Source organism: Oreochromis aureus, linkage group 17, assembly GCF_013358895.1.
Source record: "Oreochromis aureus strain Israel breed Guangdong linkage group 17, ZZ_aureus, whole genome shotgun sequence".
In the NCBI taxonomy this organism is placed as follows: domain Eukaryota; kingdom Metazoa; phylum Chordata; class Actinopteri; order Cichliformes; family Cichlidae; genus Oreochromis; species Oreochromis aureus.
In genome coordinates, this window is record NC_052958.1 from 23,726,351 (window position 1) to 23,746,213 (window position 19,863).

A 19,863-nucleotide genomic window follows, 5' to 3' on the forward strand; every position below is an offset into this window, starting at 1 on the left:
AAGACACCCAGGGTGGAACCAAACATCTCAAATTCGGACTCATCAGACCAAAGCACAGATTTCCACTGGTCTAATGTCCATTCCTTGTGTTGGCCCAAACAAATCTCTTTTGCGTGGTGCTTTTCCTTAGTAGTGGTTTCTTAGCAGCTATTTGACCATAAAGGCCTGATTCACACAGTCTCCTCTGAACAGTTGATGTAGAGATGTGTCTGGTACTGGAACTCTGTGTGGCATTTATCTGGGCGCTAATCTGAGGTGCTGTTAACTTGTGATTTTTGAAGCTGGTGACTCAGATGAATTTATCCTCAGCAGCAGAGGTGACTCTTGGTCCTCCTTTCCTGAGGCGGTCCTCATGTGAGCCAGTTTCATCATAGTGCTTGATGGTTTTTGTGACTGCACTTGGGAACACATTCAAAGTTTACAAAATTTTCCGGACTGATGGACCGTCAGTTCTTAAAGTAATGATGAACTGTTGTTTCTCTTTACTTATTTGATTGGTCCTTGCCATAATATGAATTCTAACAGTTGTCAAATAGGGCTGTCAGCTCTGTGCCAACCTGACTTCTGCACAACACAACTGATGGTCCATTTCATTTCAACCATTTCAGGTCTTTGCAGCCCTGTCAACAAAGCAAATGGTAGCTACTTTCAGAATTCTAAAACACAAGATATGTATAAAGTTATTTATCCTTTTTCTGTTGCTGCATAATTCCATATATCTTGACTCATATAATAGATGTCTTCAGTATGTATTTGCAAAAATAAAGAAAAACCATTAATTGACAAGGTGCGTCCAATCTTTTGACTGGTAGTGTATATATGTCTAATAAATTTGTTGTAATATATTGTAAGGTAAAGACCCTAGAATAACAATAACCAACCCCAGAATAAACCCAACAATCAGTCAACCGCCTATGAGCAAGCACCTGGGAAATAAGCCCACAGTCTGAGAGTGAAGTGCTCTGCTGGGGTGATACAGTCCTGTAAAGAGCTTTAAAATAAGATGGGGCCTAATTATACAAAACCTTGTATGTGATGAGAAGAATTTTAAATTTGATTCTGGATTTAACAGGGAGCCAATGAAGAGCAGCCAGTATGGGCGAAATATCCTCTCTTTCTAGTCCCTGTCAGTACTCTTGGTGTAGCATTTTGGATCAACTGAAAGCTCTTCAGGGAGTTTTTAGGAAATGCTGATAACGAATTACAGTAGTCCAGCACAGAAGCAATAAATGTGACTTTCAGCATCACTCTGAGAAAGGACTTTTCTAATTTTAGATATGTACCACTAGTCTAGTAATTTCTTGAGCATTTTATTTTGAAAATGTTCAAAACTGTACCTGCAGTTGTACATTTTAACAAAGAAATTAAAATGTGTAAATCTGATACATAATATGTTTAATTTTGTTACCAACAAGTGCAGAAACCAACAGCTGCCTAGAACAGTAGAAAAAAAATACAATAACATTTTGGTTGATTTTAAGGTAACTGTTATTTTGCTCATATACTTTCCTGAAAATGAGTCCCTATCTAACGTTACTTCACAGTAAGTTTTCCTAATAAATGTCCACTTTTTTTGAAAGATAAAACTAAGTTACAGTTACGTAAAGTTATGGCAGAAAGCTGCGCCTCCTTATATCTAGCTTTTGGAAGATTGCTCTTCTGCTTTAAAGGGATTCTGTCTTCCCTGCTGTCACATAGTGCTGCTCGCAGGGAAGGTAAAATTGTGTTCTGTCCCAACAAATAAAATGTAATTGCATTAAATATAACAAGCCAATACTTCATAGTGTAGTTATCAACACTTAAACAATTTATTTTACAGTTTGCAGTTAGTAATTGTGTGGGTCATTGTTGTAAATACAATAATAACTTACAACAAAGTTAATAGCCTGGTTTTTGGGAGTTTACTGGGAAAATAAGGTACCTGTCTGTAACCTGTATAATCCCTAAACACCATGAGTTTAATTACAGATGAAAGTATTCATTTAAAATCGCAAAAGAAAGTTACCTATATTGCTGGGATTTTTATCCAGTGTCTTGTCTAAAATCCTTCAATTATCAACTTTAGCTTGAAACCACTTGCACAGCAAGATATTAAGATATTTAGTGCCAGGAACTTTACTCTTTTGATCTTTACAAATGATTTTCAGTGGAAGAAACCTTGCAACACAAGTGACTTCTCCAGTCTGAGCTAACTGTAGGCTTCCCCAACCTTTAAACAGTGCAGTTACATGACAAAAACAAGTACCACCATTAATATGCAAACTGCCATTACCACTGATCAAAGCAGATGAGTACTACCACAGAGTTGGGAAATGGCTGCAATCACAGCGTTTTAAGATGGTGAAAGACATCTAACAGACTCTTATGCCCCCTCCTTGGTTCAGCAATGGTCGTTTCATTTTTGGTGTATTATGTTTTAGAGTTTGATTTCACCGTGGTCGTTCTTAAAAAAAAAAGAAAGAAAGAAAGAAAGAAGAAGAAAAAGAAAAGCTGTCCAATCCTAACAAACACCAGTTCATCAGTGGTTTTTGTTTGGTCAGCGTGTTGCTGGCTTTGACAAATGCTCCACTGGGACAACCACATTTAATTCAATTCAGTTATATTTTATTCCATAGCACCAAATCACAAAAAACAAATCTACGCAGGGTCTCTTTGTTATGATGTTCTTCAGCTTCCCTGGCCACGGTGTGTATGGGGAAAATGTTTGCTCTGTTGTATTGTTCTGATGACACCCACATTGTGATCATGCGGATAAACAAAGTCAAACTACTGATCGGTATGCATGGGTATGAATTAGTAATTTCACAGCCTGACAATGATTGCCTATAATATTTTTATATCTAGACCGATGAACTTGATGTGTTTGTTCACCAGATTGTCATTTATATCTGGACCAAAGGCTCAGTGGTGTTCCAGGATAGGATATCAGAGCTTTTCTCCATTTCATTCATATAAAAGTTAGGCACAATAGGCAAAACCCAGGAACCGATAGCTTCTAGATGAGAACAGCATGAATAGTCACAGATGAGACAGCAGAAGTCTGAGCTACTTGCTGCGTGGCGGAAACGGACAGATGTATGCTAAATTCACACCAAGCATTTTGACTAGTGGGTGAAGAATGTGTCTGACAGACAACTCTCTCAAGCAGAGAAAGCCATTCTTAAGAAAGAGTTGAGCTTTCATGGCAAGACAAATCCAGCTAGTGAAACTAATAACAGGGATAAAATATGCATTGTGAAACAATTTTTGTGGTTGGCAAATGTGGAGCAACTTCAGATGAAAGTTGCAGCTTGCCTCAGAAATGCAAAGCCCCTAACATCCAATACAAGCATGAAGAAGAGGAAGACACGTGTTATTCCGTAAAGACAGCAACACCATTGTGGCAACAAGGGTAGGTGCACAGTTTCATTAAACTAGACAGACTAGGATGAGCACATCCTGGACAAAGAGGAAGACTTGAGCAGGTAGTCAAGGAGACTGAAAAGTGAAAAGTGAGCGACCATTGCTCAACTGAGGAAGAGGCCTAAGAATACATCTTTCACCATCTTGCATTGCTTTCTTTGCAGCCTTTTCCTAGCTAGCTGTGATTGATACTTATGCCATTGATCAATGGTTGATTGTGAAACTGAGGTCATGGCTCATTGTAAGGCAATATTGCTAGTTTTGGTCATTATGACCTTATATTTACTTGGACTATTGACCATGCACCAGGACACGATCTCTAGTGTCTTAAGCAGGATATAAATCTCAATGTCTAGAACTCAGGAAGCGGCTGTTGGATGTAAATACAATAAATCATCCTCACAGTTTTAAAAATAAAGCATTATGCACCAATATTCAGAGATGGAACCTGGTAATGTTAACACGAGATCCTTTAAAGTCTTGACTTGTGGATCTGTAACACAATTTTATATGACAGCTTGACAGAAACATTAAAAGAAGAGCAGGGATGATCCCAGAAATTCCACATAGAGTTGATATGCAGCCTGAAGCTCCCCCCACCACTGTTCTTGCCTCCTCTGATTGTTGGAGCCTTTGAGTATTATTGAGGTAAAGGTCAAAGTTCAGTAAGAGGAAGCTAGATTAGTTTCCTTCATCAAGTTCTCTTCAGAGTGGTAGTGGTGGTGGGGCGGTGCTTGGTCTGATTCGGAAAGCTGCTATGAGTAGGAGATGAGGAGTATGAGAAGGAGGGTGAGCAACATGGCAGACGGCAAAGCAAGGCTGCAGCCGCCGGTGGTATCATCAGTCAGGAAGGGCTCCGCAGAGTCGTACACCGAATCATCTGAAAATAAGTTAACATCAGAATAACATTAATTAGTATGAGCTGCAAATAAACATATCACAAAATTATTTTAATTTATTCACAGACCTCCATCCATCCAATTTTCTACGTCAGGGTGGGGATGGGGCCTTTCTAGCTGTTTTGCAATTACTGTTTCAATCATTTTTAGATAAAAGAAATGTTAGAGATTAGCCTATAATTAGCTTAGAGAAGCTAGGTGAAGTGATATCTTTTTAAGTAAGGGGTTAATTACTGCCACATTAAAGGCCTGTTGTGTTCAGCCCATTGATAGCAAAAGACTGATTATATTTAAGATCAAAGCCTTAATAAGGACGTCTTTGAGCGGTTTTGTAGGACTGGAGTGTAATAGACACACTGATTGTTTGGATAAAGTAAATACTGAAAAAAATAAATCAGTAGTTTTGAAAGTTACTGTATATAATATATACAGTTAAGCCCATAATTATTCATACCCCTGCCGAATTTTGACTTAAAGTTACTTTTGTTCAACAAGCAAGTTCTTTTTGAGCAGAAATGACACAGGTGTCTCCCAAAGATAATAAGACGATGTACAAGAGGCATCATTGTGGAAAAAATATTTCTCAGGTTTTATTTATATTTTAGCAAAAGTATCATGTCCAGAATTATTCATACCCTTCTCAATAATCAATAGAAAAAGCCTTTATTGGCTATTACAGCAATCAAACGCTTCCTATAATTGCAGACCAGCTTTTTGCATGTCTCCACAGGCATTTTTGCCCATTCATCTTTAGCAATGAGCTCCAAATCTTTCAGGTTGGAGGGTCTTCTTGCCATCACCCTGATCTTTAGCTCCCTCCACAGATTCTCAATTGGATTCAAGTCAGGACTCTGGCTAGGCGACTGCAAAACGTTAATGTTGTTGTCTGCTAACCATTTCTTCACCACGTTTGCTGTATGTTTTGGGTCATTGTCGTGCTAAAATGTCCACTGGTTCCCAAGGCCAAGTTTTTCTGCAGACTGCCTGATGTTGAGAATCTTCATCTATTGCTCTTTTTTCATGGTGCTGTTTACTGTGATTAGGTTCCATGGTCCATTGGCTAAAAAAAACACCCCCAAAGCATTAGGTTCCCACCACCATGTTTGACAGTGGGGATGGTGTTCTTTGGGTTGAAGGCTTCTCCATTTTTATGCCAAATGAAGGCAACATCATTGTGACCAAATAATTCAATTTTTGTTTCATCTGACCATAACACTGAAGACCAGAAACCTTCTTCTTTGTCCAGATGAGCATTTGCAAAGGCCAAATGAGCTTTGGCATGCCTTAGAAGTGCCTGGAGAAGTGGCGTTTTCCTTGGTCTGCATCCGTGGAACCCAGCAGTGTCCGTTGGACTGTCTGCCTTGAGACATTGCCACCAGCAGAGCCCAGATTCACCAGAATGGCCTTGGTGGTGATCCTTGGATTCTTTTTCACCTCTCTCACTATCCTCCTGGCCAACACAGGTTTCACTTTTGAGCTCCGACAACGTCCTCTAAGATTTTCCACAGTGCGGAACATCTTGTATTTTTTAATAATACTTTGCACTGTAGCCACTGGAACTTGAAAACATTTGGATATGGCCTTGTAGCCCATTCCTCACTTGTGAGCAGCCACAATGCACAGCTGCAGGTCCTCACTGAGTTCCTTTGTCTTAGCCATGAATGTCCACAGACCACCTGCAGAGAGCTGCTGTTTTTCACCTGTTGAGTTGATCAAAACAGCTATTTCCAATTAATCAGGGTAATTAGGATGCTTTAGAACAGCTTTGACTATTTGGAATGGTATGGAACTTTGGATTTTCCCAGAGACTGTGACAGTTTGTAAAGGGTATGAATAATTCTGGACATGATACTTTTTGCTCAAATGTAAATAAAAGCTGAGAAATATTTTTTCCACAATGATGCATCTTGTACATCATCTTATTATCTTTGTGAGACACCTGTGTCATTTCCAGTCAAAAAATAACTTGCTAGTTGAGTAAAAGTAACTTTAAGTCAAAATTTGCCAGGGGTATGAATAATTATGGGCTTAACTGTATATATATGAGATGGCCCTGATTTTTTTTCCTCTAATAATTACATTTTTTTGTGAAGAAATTCATGAAGTCATTAATAGTTAAGATTAAAGGAATGTTTGGTTCATCAGGGCTCTCACTCTTTGTTGGCCTGGCTGGAATGCTGAAGAGAAACCCGGGGCTCTTATTTTTTTTTCCACTAATGAATGATGGTAAGATGTCATAGTTTTATGGAGGGCATTTTCAAAAACAGAGAAATAAATGCTTTTTCCAAATGAAGATTTTCCTAATTAGTGAGATGGCCTTTCCTCTCCACCTTACAGATTATTTGCTTTAAGATGCACATTTGAGTTATACCAGGTAGTTAAGCACTTCCTTGTTTGGTTTCGGCTCTATCTGCCTTGGTGTTGGTAGAGTATCACTTTCTGCTCCTGTTAAAAGGCACAGTGGTGTTTTTGTGTAGCTTATCTGTGTAGCCAATTTAATTAAAAACTTATACATAAGGTCTTATTTCATAGTGTAATCTTCATGTGCAATATCCAAAGTGCTCACTCTATTGATTCACTTACTAATTATATTCACAGTATTTACTCACTGTGCCTGTTCACCTGTCCCTCCTGCACTTTCCTGCTCATTGTGTCAGATATTTAGTTACTTCTCTGCCCCCTTTAGTGACAATGATACTTGTAATAAATGTAGCCTGTTTGCAGCTCTGGAGGCCAGGATCAATAAATTGGCTTTGCACCCTTGAAAAACCCGTAGCTAGCCAGGCCCCTGTAGCTGGTCCAGCCCAACGTAGCGTAGCCGCCCCCAAACAGGATGGCTGAGTGACTGGGAGGAGGACGCGTTTAAGCGTTTATGTTTAGCTGCATGTTCTCTTTAAATTGCTGGCTGTCTGAGTAGCGTTCAAAAAACGATGTGGGCTTTATAGATAATTGTGAAGCTTTCTGGGGGAAACCTGGTCTTGTTTGGAGAAATAGCATCCATCCCACTTTGGATGGAGCAGCTCTCATTTCTAGAAATTTCTAGAAATCTGGACAAATTTGTTAAACATTAGGCCTCTCTCTTTTAAGTCCCAGTTAGTCAACAAATTGATTTACTCTGCCTCACAGAAAACTAGTTACAGCATGATGATTATGTTTGTTTGAATCAACACCCCCGAGTTACTAATTGTCAGAATCCTCCAAATATAGGTCAAGGAGTGGGGGAGGGGGGTGTAAGGAATCTCCCACTCCAGCTTGTTAATCAACCAAAGACCCAGAAAGTTTTAATTCATTTGAAAGCCTGATGCTTGGAAAACTCAAAAACCTGTTTTATTTGTTATCTATCGTCCACCTGGGCCTTACTCAGAGTTTGTCTGATTTCTCAGACTTTTTATCTGATTTAGTGCTCAGCTCAGATAAAAATAATTATTGTGTGTGATTTTAACATCCATGTAGATAGAAAAATGACAGCCTTGACACGGCATTTAATCTATTATTAGATCTCATATATGTACCACAGACCTTCAAGCTTGCAGTAGTTACATTAAAAGCCATCACTTGACTCAGCTGTCTTAGCTAATTATAGGCAAATTTCCAACCTCAATTTTATCTCAAAATTTTTTGAAAGGGTAGTTGACAGCTAACTGATTATCTTTAGAGGAATGGTTTATTTCAAGAGTTTCAGTCAGGTTTCAGAGCTCATCACAGTACAGAAGCAGCTTTAGTAAAGGATACAAGTGATCTTATGACCTCTGACAGAGGACTCATCGCTGTGCTTATCCTGCTAGACTGTATGCCATAATATTTTATTATAACGATTAGAGCATGGTGTAGGTATTAAAGGTACTGTGCTGCAGTGGTTTAAAACATCACCAGGGTCACCTGAACCAACTCTAACTATATAGTTAGGGTTAGATCAGGTGACCCTGAATCCTCCCTTAGTTATGCTACAATAGGCCCCGGGTGCTGGGGGATTCCCATGATGCATTAGGTGTTTCTTCTTCAGTCACGTTTGTCAGTCACTATGTCTTTGTACACCTCCCCGTGAATGTGTCTAATCTTTCCAGCCAATTGATCCCTACTACACACTACACAGGCCTCATACGCACCCCCCCCCACACACACACACACAGTTCAGCTACTCATTAATTTGTGAATTTATTCAGAATTTAAAGCACTTTAAAATGTTTCACATCTTGAGCTTTAGAGGAAAGAATAGCAGCTTAGTGAGTTTGTGTACATGTTGCATTTTAAATATGAAACTTGAGTTCGGTTACAATTCCACTGAATTGTGGAATTGCAACTTTGTGAGTTATTATTTTTTAATAACTCACAAAGGTTTGTTGTGATTGTAATTGAGAAATCTCTTTACTTTCATAGTCAAATCAGGGAGAAGAGGTGTAAAATTATACAGAAATATGAAATAGAAAAAAGGAAAGAAACTTACTTGTTGGCTTGACGTAGATTTTTAGCTTCAGACAAGGCTTCCTACCCAAGTTTGGATGCGGTGATGCTGCGAAGGAAACACAGGCGATAGAGAATCATGGACAATTTATGGTCATGAGGTAAACTACAAACATTTTACCCCAGATTTGGTTAGTAAGAAGACTGCTCCAAAGCCCCCAAAGGCTTCTCCAGTCATAGGTCATGAAAAAGTTTTGGGTCAATCTCTTTGATATGTGCAGATTCTAAATAGTTTTCATAGCAGTTAGTCTGATGATTACATATATGATTATGTACAGGCCCAGGCCTAATTCAGGTTTTTACTCTGTTTTTGAAGTATTTAAGCAATGGGTGTTCTCCCCAAATCAGTTCTACGCATAAAACAACTGCTCATTGTAGTCAAAGTCATATTTTAACTTTGCAGTACTTGTTTCCAAAAGGAATCTGCTTTGTTTAGATGTTTATTTGCAAACTCCTGATGCCGAATTCTCCAATGACAATAGAGAAAAGGTTTTCTTAAGATTTCCATGATATTCTGGTCACATTTGTAGGTGTTGCAGCACTGCACAGCAGAGCACCACCATTCCAGAGTATATTGATTCATTTTTAAAGCTTTTCTGTTGTCATTCTGGGTTTTATTTGGCTTTTGAGCAATCCCATAAGCAGAAGCAATACATGACATGTAAAAATTGTTCTAAGATTGTTGAACTATTTTTCAAAGTGCTTGTGTGGATTATTTATTTGCATTGTTGTAACCCTGGCCAGTGGTGGAAATTGCATCCGCTGAGTTTTCCTAATGTTGAATATGGAGACGTCATAGACCCAAAGGTCCTCAAACACACAAGGTATGGGAGCATGACAGAAGTTATATGACCTCAAATCTATTAGTGTGACAACAACTTTTCCATGAAGGGATTTTGCTTTTTTCAATCTAAAACTAAACTTTTTTTTTTTACTGGTATGTTGGCTGGTTATCGAGCAACATGAAACACACATGTAAGGCTCCAGTTAGCTAATGTTAGCTAACATCAAATGTTGTCATAATCAAATTATTTATAATCAAATATAATGTCAGTTAAGATTGTTTGTATAGTGTTAAACCTAAATTAACAGATCTTTACAAACTGTCACCAATGTCTGTAGTAAGTGGTGGTGCAATTACACAAGGTGATGTAACATGTGGGGAAAAACTAGCTTGTTGAAATTTGTCTGCAGCCACAACATAAAGGAAATTTATTTTTAGGTAAGGTCATATGTTTAGGGTATTTACTTCTCTATAGATTTTGTTTTATTCTTTTCTAAAAAGTATTTTTATTACTATTAGTGTGGCTGCTCTGTTTGAAGTGTGTCAGGAGTAACATTACTAGCACGTTGCCTCAGCCACTACAAAGTAGAGGTGAGCAGATCAATCCAACTATTGATAGTATTGACACCAACACTGGCAATTAAGAATAACCCCACTCTATCTCTAGACTCTGAGACATCCATCTTATCCAGCTAAAGGAAATTTTGGCCTAGATTGTTACATGTTCCTGAGCTTTTGTTTAATGAAGAGCTAAAATGCAGACTTTGCTTGGGCCGAGTCTCACTTTACTACTTTGACATGAAACATTTTAGTAATTTTACTATTGTAAATTCACTGTTGCACCTTATCTTGCTTGAGATCAGTAGTATGTTTTTAGTACTGTTATCTTACAGTTCAATTAATTGCATCACATACTTACTGTGTTAAATGTAACTCGAGTTTTTAAATGTGCCATACTGAGAAAATACAGATAATTGGTTAAAGAAGTATGTTTTTGTTTATTTAGGGTTTAGAATTGATATTTTAGATATGCTTAGTTAAAGTATAAAGATGTCCAAAATGCATTTATCATTGGCAGATGTCTGTTTGTAGACCAACAAATATTTAGTGTATAAATAAGTGTAATTTGAGATTACCAAGACAAATTCATATATTTCAAACATGTTCAGACGGCAGTTTAGCGGATAATAAATTTAATAAATATTAAAATGAAATAATTATATTGGTTTAACATAAGGTAACTAAAAACACTCAACATAAAATGCACTGTTGTGCTATATTAACATGAGATAACTGTAAAGATTTCACAATAATGAAAAATAAAAATAACATAAAAATCATGTTATGTTATCAGCTGTAAAGTTATAAAACATAAAGTTAATGCTGACTAAACATAATTTCACTTTGTGCGCTTGATCTACATATTTCTTTCATTTTAATCCAACAGGTTATTTTTTAGTATACAGCCTAGAAGTTTATGTTGTTTAAATTTCTATTGCTTCATTAATCTGCCCCAGTATTATGGAGTTCTATAGTATTAAAAATGGTCTTAAGTCACTTTTTGAAATTTGAATTTTCTATTAATAAAACAAATGATTTCAACCAGTAAGTGAGCATTGCACATATATGAATGCAAGTTTCCAAGTTAGCAGTAGCAGTTAAATTACCACTCCACAATCTCGTTCCAAATATAGCTTCTGGCTCAAACTAATATGGCAGTTAGTCAACTGCACTTGAGCTTCAGGGTATAACCTGATAGCTGGTCAGTCTCCTTCAGCATTTTTGTATAGTCAGCAGCATAAGTGAGTTTAGACTCTTTTTGGGGCTGCTCAAGCACTCCTGAATTTTATCACAGCACCCTTACAAATAACTGCAGTAGCTGCAGTAGTACTAATGCATTTTAGTAAAATCTTTGAACATTGTCTTCTAATCGCCTAAATAAAAATCATAAAGAGGAATCAAGAAGTAATTTTATGACACAAATCAGTAATCCTGATTTAAAACACTTTAACTTAAACATAGAAAACATGCAGACTGCTCTGATAACGCAGGGACGTGGCTGTGACAAAATGTCTGCTTATTTTTATTTGTTCTTTAAATCGTGTCAACAATGTTAGCAAAGGAAGCCTAATTTACTAGAGATTATTAGCTAAGTTTAGTTTTCTGAGCCGTTAGTCTGCTGGCATATCTCTAATTGCCAGCAAAGGAGCTACTTTATTATTTCAGTTCGTTAAACATTTCAATTTCTATTCCGGTCAAATTGGGCTTCAGTGCTTATTAAACAATTCAAAACTGGACAAGACAATAATAATACCATAAACTCTGAAGTTCTTCTGCACAAGATTACTGTTCAGTGAGTCACCAGCAGGTATTAGGGACACATCATCTGTTGTGATCTTTAGCATCACCGTTCCAGTACGGCTCCAGTTCCAAGTAACAAGTCAAATGGATGTTACCTGTCAATGTCCAGCAGCAGTCTGTGTTCATTTCAAATATTGCTATAAATTGATCTGGATTAGTTTTTGCCTTCTATTGGTTTGTAAATTCTGTATCACTGTTACATTTAACATTTGAGTCTAAACACAAAGTCTGAGAGAGGAGGACAGAGAGGCAGAGAGCAGGATGAAGACAGCACAAAGGTCAGCAAAAAATTATAACACTGGAGCTTCTGTTTTGCCCATTTCCAGAGCGATTGTACAAGAGCAGGAAGAACCAGGTGAGTAAATGGGCAGGTAGTGAAGTTAGCTGGAAAACAGTTATTTTTTTACCAAATAAGTTAATATGCACTTGTGTGCTTTCCAGCAACACACTTAAACATATCAGTGGATGTTCTAAAGACCATATACACTGATATGAATAGTAGCCTTTGACAGGATTTATATCGCTCTAAACATGACGTAAACAGGATAGTTGCAACTGCATTGATGTCACAGACTATAAATCTATTCTCCATTCGTGAATTTTGGGATACATGGTGATGCTCTGCACAGAGTTTGCACATTAAAAGAAGTATTTGTATGAATTAAAAGCAGCTCTCTTACCAGTTTGCTTCTTGTCAAGGTGTATGGAGTGGCAGTGTGATTTTTCACTATTTTGCCTGAATAATGCTAATTTAAGTGCGTTATGATTTGTTCGACTGCTTGCAAACGATTAAGAGACTGAAAAAATGCTGTACAAGTTGTTCTTTAGTTTGAAAAATTCTGGTCAGGATTGAAAGCTAAAGTGTCCACCATAAAACTCGTGTGTTACATTGACGTCTGTGTTTATTCATTATGAATTATTCTTAGACACTGCAATAGGTCAGTAAGTGTAGTTAGTATCTAACTTTATTTTAAATAACAAAAAATTCTTCTGTTGTTTATGTTTTTGGCTTAGTTTTAATTCAAAATCTGTGTCTACGTTAATATTTTTGAGAGTTGCCTTTTCCCCAAAGCTAAAGTTGATTCTTCCTGTCACTGATAGTAAATCATTCCAGCTGATCTGACCTGCAATAATAATAATTCAGACTCCAAAATAGTTTCAGATTGGCAACTTCAAGCAGAAATCAATCTACTTTGCACAGTAAACCTGACCCTAATAACACAGTAAGTAGTAATATTCAGTTTAGCAAAATAAAACAGACAGTATGTACACTGCCATGTACTCACAGATATAGTAGTACTCGTGTCCTGGCCTGAACTCGAAGCCCAGGCTAAAGGGTGTAAAGAGCTGAAACTTCTCAGAGAACTTGAGTGGCCCATTGGGGCTCTGTGGTCTGTTACATTCCCAGCGTTTGAAACCTTTTCTGTGGTGGTCGCAGGACATGTATCCGTCATAGTTCACCATGTACAACACATAATGCTCCATGTGCACGGCTGACTCCGCCGCCTCGTAGTGAGGACAGTAGATATCCAGGTAGTCATTGATTGCCACCTCCACTGTGTAATCACCCTGAAAAAACCTGAGGAAGAGAATACATTTGGTCATTGCTCTTTTATTTAAGAAGATAAGAACACAGAATCCAGAATACATGTTTACGTGACATGAATAATACATGACTTACAGAGCTGTAACGGTCAAACTACAACCTGCAAGCATCATTTAAGCATTCAGTTAGACAGCAAACTTTATTTAATTATTTACTGATTTAATCAACTTTTGGAGATTGTTACAATCTGAACATTTTTTTAGATGTTTAGGATTAGTTACAAATGTTTGTTCCATACACACATAAAAAACATTGAATTGTTGTCTAAATCGACTCAGTAAACTGTGAGTTATAGTTAAGTGATTTATTTGTAAAATTTGCCATAAACAAGCCAACAAACAAAACAGACCACTTTTTTTAGTCTTTAAGATTTGAAACTTTAATCTGTAACTCAATGGGGACAGTCTGAACATTTCAAAATCAGTGTATTTAGGGACAGTATTTTGAATACTTGAAATACTTTTACTGAAGATTTAAAAGTAAAGTTTTAATAAAGTTATCAAAACATTTTGTTATTAAACAGTGAGCAAACAAGTTTTTTTAATTACCGTAATAAATTCTTGACAAAAAATTTAATATTTACGTTTTAAATTAAATATTTTGTTAAACAAATAACAAACCAATTAATTTGCTAACCATTCATGCTTCATTATTTCAGTATCCGATATACAAATTAGAAAAAACCCATCCAGGTTTAGGTCCCTGTCGTGTCCTGGGAGACACCCAAGGCACTCTCAACCTAGCTGAGAGATAAGAATGAGACAAAACTCCCGGCATATGTGGACTGCATGTTGCTTGAAAGTGAGGAGACAAAGTTTTTATTTAAATTTGGGCTAACATTACAAAAACTGAAGTGGGAGAACTTTATCAGAAAGAACGAGAGTGACATAAAATGTCAAAGAATAAAGTTAACTTTATCCATATAGTGCTTAGGGATGGAAAATTTTTAAAAAGTTATATCAATCCTTATTTGAGAAAACTTGTGTACATTATTTTGGAGGAGGAATTATGTTATTGACTGTATCAAAGAGAGCCTTATTTTCCTACTGCAAGTAGTTTAGAGAAGTACAAGGCTCAATGCATTTTTTACCATGCCATTAAAGACAGATAAGAGACACGTGAAGTGTGTGGACCTCAAGTTTTTTTCATGGTTTTTGACAGGTATTCAGTTTTATGGCAAATCCACCAAAAACCGGTGATGAATTCAATTCTTCTGCCTTGTCTATTCTGTTTACATTATACATGCTCCCCTTAGGCATTAACATTATAAGGCATATGATACATTTTCACTGCTATGCGGATGACACCCAACTTACCTATTTATCTACCTATCCATGAAGGCAGATAAAAACAACAACTAGTTAAACTGCAGGAATGTCTTAAAGACTTAAAAACCTGGATAACGTCAGATAAAACTGAGATTATTGTACTCTGCCCTAAAAATCTAAAAATTTAGTTTCTAGCCAGATGCTTACAGGTGGATAGCATTACCCTGCCTCCAGTAACACTGTGAGGAATCCTGGAGTTGTTTTTGTCCAGGATATTTCCTTTATATACACATATTAAACAAATATGTAAGACTGCTTTATTGAATTTGTCAACATCTCAAAAATTAGCAACATCCTGTCTCAAAGTGACACTGAAAAACTAGCTCATGCATTTATTAATTCTAGGCTGGACTACTGTAGTTCATTATTATCAGGATGTCCTAAGAACTCCCTGAAAAGCCTCCATTTAATCCAAAATACTCTCTTCTTAGTTTTGCATTTCAGGCTACAGGCTTCTCTTGCTTTTAGTGAATAGGATCTATGCAGACTGAAGGAAAGTCTAGAGACACTGCTTCTTTTTCTTTTATCACTAAAAGAAACTAATGATTCAATGTAGAGCTACTGTGTTGCAACAAAACCAAGCCTTCATAAATCACGTATTGATGATCACAGAACACGATCTTGTATTATTGTGGAGCTTGCAATATAAAGTGCGTTGAGGGAACTGTTGCTGTGATTTAGTGCTATATAAAAAACTGAACTGAACTGAGATGATTCATTACCACAAACACAACTGCTTTTTTAATCTGTTACTTGTATGGTTTATTTAAATGCAGACACACAATGGAGACAGAACAAGAGGCAATAGCACAATAAGCTGTTTGGCATTGGCAAAGAAGATTTGGCAATTTTTTCATGGGTGCAATCCACACACTCAACTCTGCTGTTCAACCCAAAAATGCATTTTCTTTACAAATGTGCCACCATTTAAGGGAAATAATCAGACTTTTCAATGGCAAAAATTTATTGCTAGTGTAATCTCTTATCTAGGGACTACATGTCACAAACCTGTAACACATGGCATTATAATTGTTTAAGGCACTTTAGGGGGTCACTTCAGAGTTCAATGACTTAAGTTGAATCATAGCACTGATTATTCCAATATCACCTGAAAGTAGCATCAAAATGTAATCCTGATTAAATTTGGGAGGTGCATAAAAGCAGCTATTGTTGCAGAGAGGAAGGCAACTTTCCTCTGCCTCACCCTCTTTGTCTTTTCTAACACTATTAGCAAAGTGCAGCTTAACTCGTTTAGCTGAAGGATCAGGTGACGCTAACAGCTCACAGAGCAGGAAATTCATTCGCGGAACTGTGCCCCTGCAGCTCTCACATCATCACTTATCTCTCTAATGGAGTAAGGTTCTTGGTCTGTCCCAATGTGATCACTGGGGTCACTACCACAATCATCAGCATTATCTTAAAAGCCAATGATTAGTGGATTAATTGGTTAGAAAACGGATAGAAAAATCATCAGAAATTATTAAAAAAAAACAAACAAACATTACAGCAACTTTAAGCACAATAGTGGGAGGGTTATGGCCAGATGTCTTTGTAAAGTCAACCTTTACAACTTGATATTTCTAACTCTGACAGTTTTGTTTTATAAATTCCATAATTACAAAATGAACAAGAGCAGGCAGTCTGAGACTGATTAACTCTCAAATCAGGATCCAGAATATTTTGTGATGTGATTTTTTCTTCAAGATGATGATTTCTGAAAAAATATTTCATCTCAATATGCAAGACAAAAGAATATGGAAATTGTCATGTAAATGAATCCAAAACCTTTTATCCCCAGTAATCCCACTAGAATGTAACTAAAAAGTAATTCTATTTGGTTGGATCCCTAATTATCACCAAAGCTGCAAAGATTCATCAGTAGATCCCGGCAGATCCTAGCATAGATTGCTGACATTACTTTGTCATTACAGGGAATTGTGTGTGTAATTTTGAGGAACTGTTGAAACCCTTTTTCTCTTATTTATTAGTTAGGAGCCTAGGTTAGAGATTTGCCTTTGTTTGCCTTTTATTTTAGGTTAGGCGAGAATAAAAAACATAAGAAGTTTGTTTGTTGTTTTGACACTGGTCACTGCTGAAACCAGTAAATTGCTTCATTGCATCTTTGTTTGGTGTTGTTGGCCTCATGTCTGTTTTATGTCGACTGTGCAGTAAATACATGTGTAATGACCATCAGGAAGGGAATTTGTAAAGTAGTCCACCTGGATAGACAAAGACACGTCTCTTGTGTCGTGAAGCTTTCAACCACTTTCTTTCCCCAGATGAACTAGTTTCAGGTCATAATAAATGATAATGTACTGATGTTTATATAGCAGTTTTCAATTTTTACTGACCACATAAAGCACTTTAGAGCTATATTTTTTAATTAAAAGTCATTAGCCAGTTAGTATGCATGTCCTTGGTTTCTCAGTAAGCTCCGCTCCTTGCACATCACATCAAGTTTCAAAGCATGTTGATGGCGTTTGCTTTGCTGTTCTCATGAGAAGTTTTTGTTGAGTCTGGGCTGCTAGTCGCTCATTGAAGTTAGTGATTAGTAAAGTTCATTTGTGTGTTAGCTGGCATTGCTCACTGTCAAGTCACCCACCATATTTTGCTTAGACGCTTCTATGGATTTTAAAAGTGTAGTGAATAGAGAATAAAACAACTAACACTAATTTCTTAATTTAAAAAAGGCCAAAAACATAGGAGCAAAAGCAGAAAAGATATCTATCCAAAGAAATCGCCCGGCAGATTCCCCCGGAACAACATCGTTGACCGTTAAAGGACTGGATTCAATCGATAAGCGATTGTCCAGCTTCTACGTGAGCATGTCTCTGGTCGAGATTCTAAACCGTGAATTCTGAAAACGCCTTGCTACAGGACTCGGTCAAGTCTCTAAGTGAGAATGTCACCCAGCTCAGTTAAGGAAATAAAAAATTAAAAGAGACTGCCATCGATCTTCAGCCCCGTAGCATGAGAGATAACCTGGTGTTTTCAGGTATCCCAGAGTCTGCTGGGGGGACACAGAAGTTACTGTAAAAACTTCACCAAGACCCACCCGAAACTTCCGGAGGACACCGTGAAGAACATGGGCCTGGTGCCTGGAAACCACATCCTTTTGTGGCCAAATTCAGACATTTCAGCAGAAGGAGCCGTTGACGAGTCACAGCAGGGAGATATAAGGAATGGACTTTAGTGTAAACGACCAGTTTCCCAGAGATCATGGAGCGACATAAGGTCCTGTTCCCAGCAGCTTCATTCAGAAGGGCTCCCATGCTGTCATGCCATGGACCTGCTCTACATGAACAACTACATGTCATTTCGCTAATTTAACGTGATGTCATAACAGATAAAACACAGTCAATCTCAGCAGTGTAAAAGTGTAGATTACAATGTTCTCATTTGCTCTCAAGTTTTCCCTTTCATCCCTCCTGCAGCACTTTTGCATGTTTTTCTTACTTCTCCCTTCTCTCACTGCACCGATTGGCTGTTTTCCTAGTCAGTTACACACAGAACACCCTTGACCTTTACACGTCTGCACGGCATGATCAGGTACATTTGCATTCAGTGTCAGCACATCCACTACGGCCTCACGGCACACATAGACATGGGGGAGACCTCAAGTTTGGGCTAAATTAAGAAATGGACAGGCTCAATACAGCAAGGAACTCTGCGCAATTGGCAGTCTGCAAATATAGTGAACAATACATGAGCGATTTTGGACTTTACGGTGCATGCCGTTCTCTTCACCCCAACCATAGGGAATATACTTTCTTCTCACATTTCCATCACTCTTACTCTCATCTGGATTTTTTCCTAGTCAGCAGCTCACTGTTGAGTGACATTTCAGACACTGAGATACACTCAATAGCTGTCAGCGATCATGCTCTTGTGTCTTTAACTTTAGTAAATAAGAAGGTCACTCCGCCAAGTAAAAACTGGAAATTTAATACATCATTGCTTAAAAATGAAGATTTTATTAAATATTTTAAAAAATAGTGGGCTTTATATTTAGACTGTAATGACCTGCCTGGAACAGCAGCATCTGTTCTCTGGGAAGCAGGAAAAGCTGTGATAAGAGGTAAAATAATTTCATTCTCATCACAGAAGAAGAAAAGAGAAAACAATCGTATTTAGGAATTAGAAGAAATAATCAAACCATAGAATAAGAAGATGTGTCCTCCTGGGGACAGGAAAATACTGAGCAAAATACATAAAGCAAAACTAGAATTAAATTACATTATCAATAAAAAAATACTTCAATTCTTAGTACAAAGACTTCAGTTGTAAAATTTTGAACATGGTAACAAAACAGGTCAATTTCTTGCCAACCAGTTAAAAATAAAGAAAGAAAAAATGACTCTAGGTGCCGTTTAAGACTTATATCGGAACACACTATATGACCCTGAAAGAATAAACAACACTTTCAGGGATTTTGAAAAAAATTATATTTATTATAGATGAACCCATCTAAAGGCAAAATTTATCAGTTTCTTGATAACAGACAAATAAATAAATGATCAGAAAGTCAGGCAATAGCACTGGTCACACCGCTGACATCAGGTGAAATCCAGGAAGTCCTGAAAAGTATCCCCAATCATAAGGCTCCAGGTCCAGATGGATTCCAGCAGGATTCTACAAAGAATTCTGCACAATTCTGGCACCAGTATTCCACAGAATGCTGCAGGAAATCAAGGAAAATGGCACCACATATGAATTCTGCTAACATTAGTCTCCTTCTAAAAGCATGCAAAGACCTCGTATTTCACCACCAGCTACTGTCCAGTATTCATTATAAGAAGTCTCAAGAAGATTAGAGAAAATAACCCCCACCCGCATAATACTGACCAGACTGGTTTCACAAAAAGGATGCACTCATCAACAAATACACGCAGATTACTTAATTTGATAAACTATTCATGCAGCAAAAACACTGAAGCTACAATATTGTTTCTAGATGCAGAAATAGCATTTGATAGAGTTAACTGGAAATTTTTATTTGCTACTTTACACAAATTTGGTTCC

At 37.3% G+C, this 19,863-nt stretch overlaps 1 protein-coding gene across 1 annotated transcript in view; it reads right to left on the minus strand.

Annotated features, from left to right (window-relative positions):
* Positions 1-285: 285 nt before the first annotated feature.
* The window catches only part of LOC116313794 (ephrin-A2-like), a 60,717-nt gene continuing 41,139 nt past the window's right edge, over positions 286-19,863 (minus strand). The window contains exons 3-5 of the mRNA XM_031731598.2: positions 13,194-13,486; positions 8,746-8,811; positions 286-4,282 (exon numbers count right to left, since the gene is read on the minus strand). Of these exons, the coding sequence (XP_031587458.2) occupies positions 4,158-4,282; positions 8,746-8,811; positions 13,194-13,486 (484 nt within the window). The 3' untranslated portion in view covers positions 286-4,157. The remainder of the gene's footprint in view (positions 4,283-8,745; positions 8,812-13,193; positions 13,487-19,863) is intronic.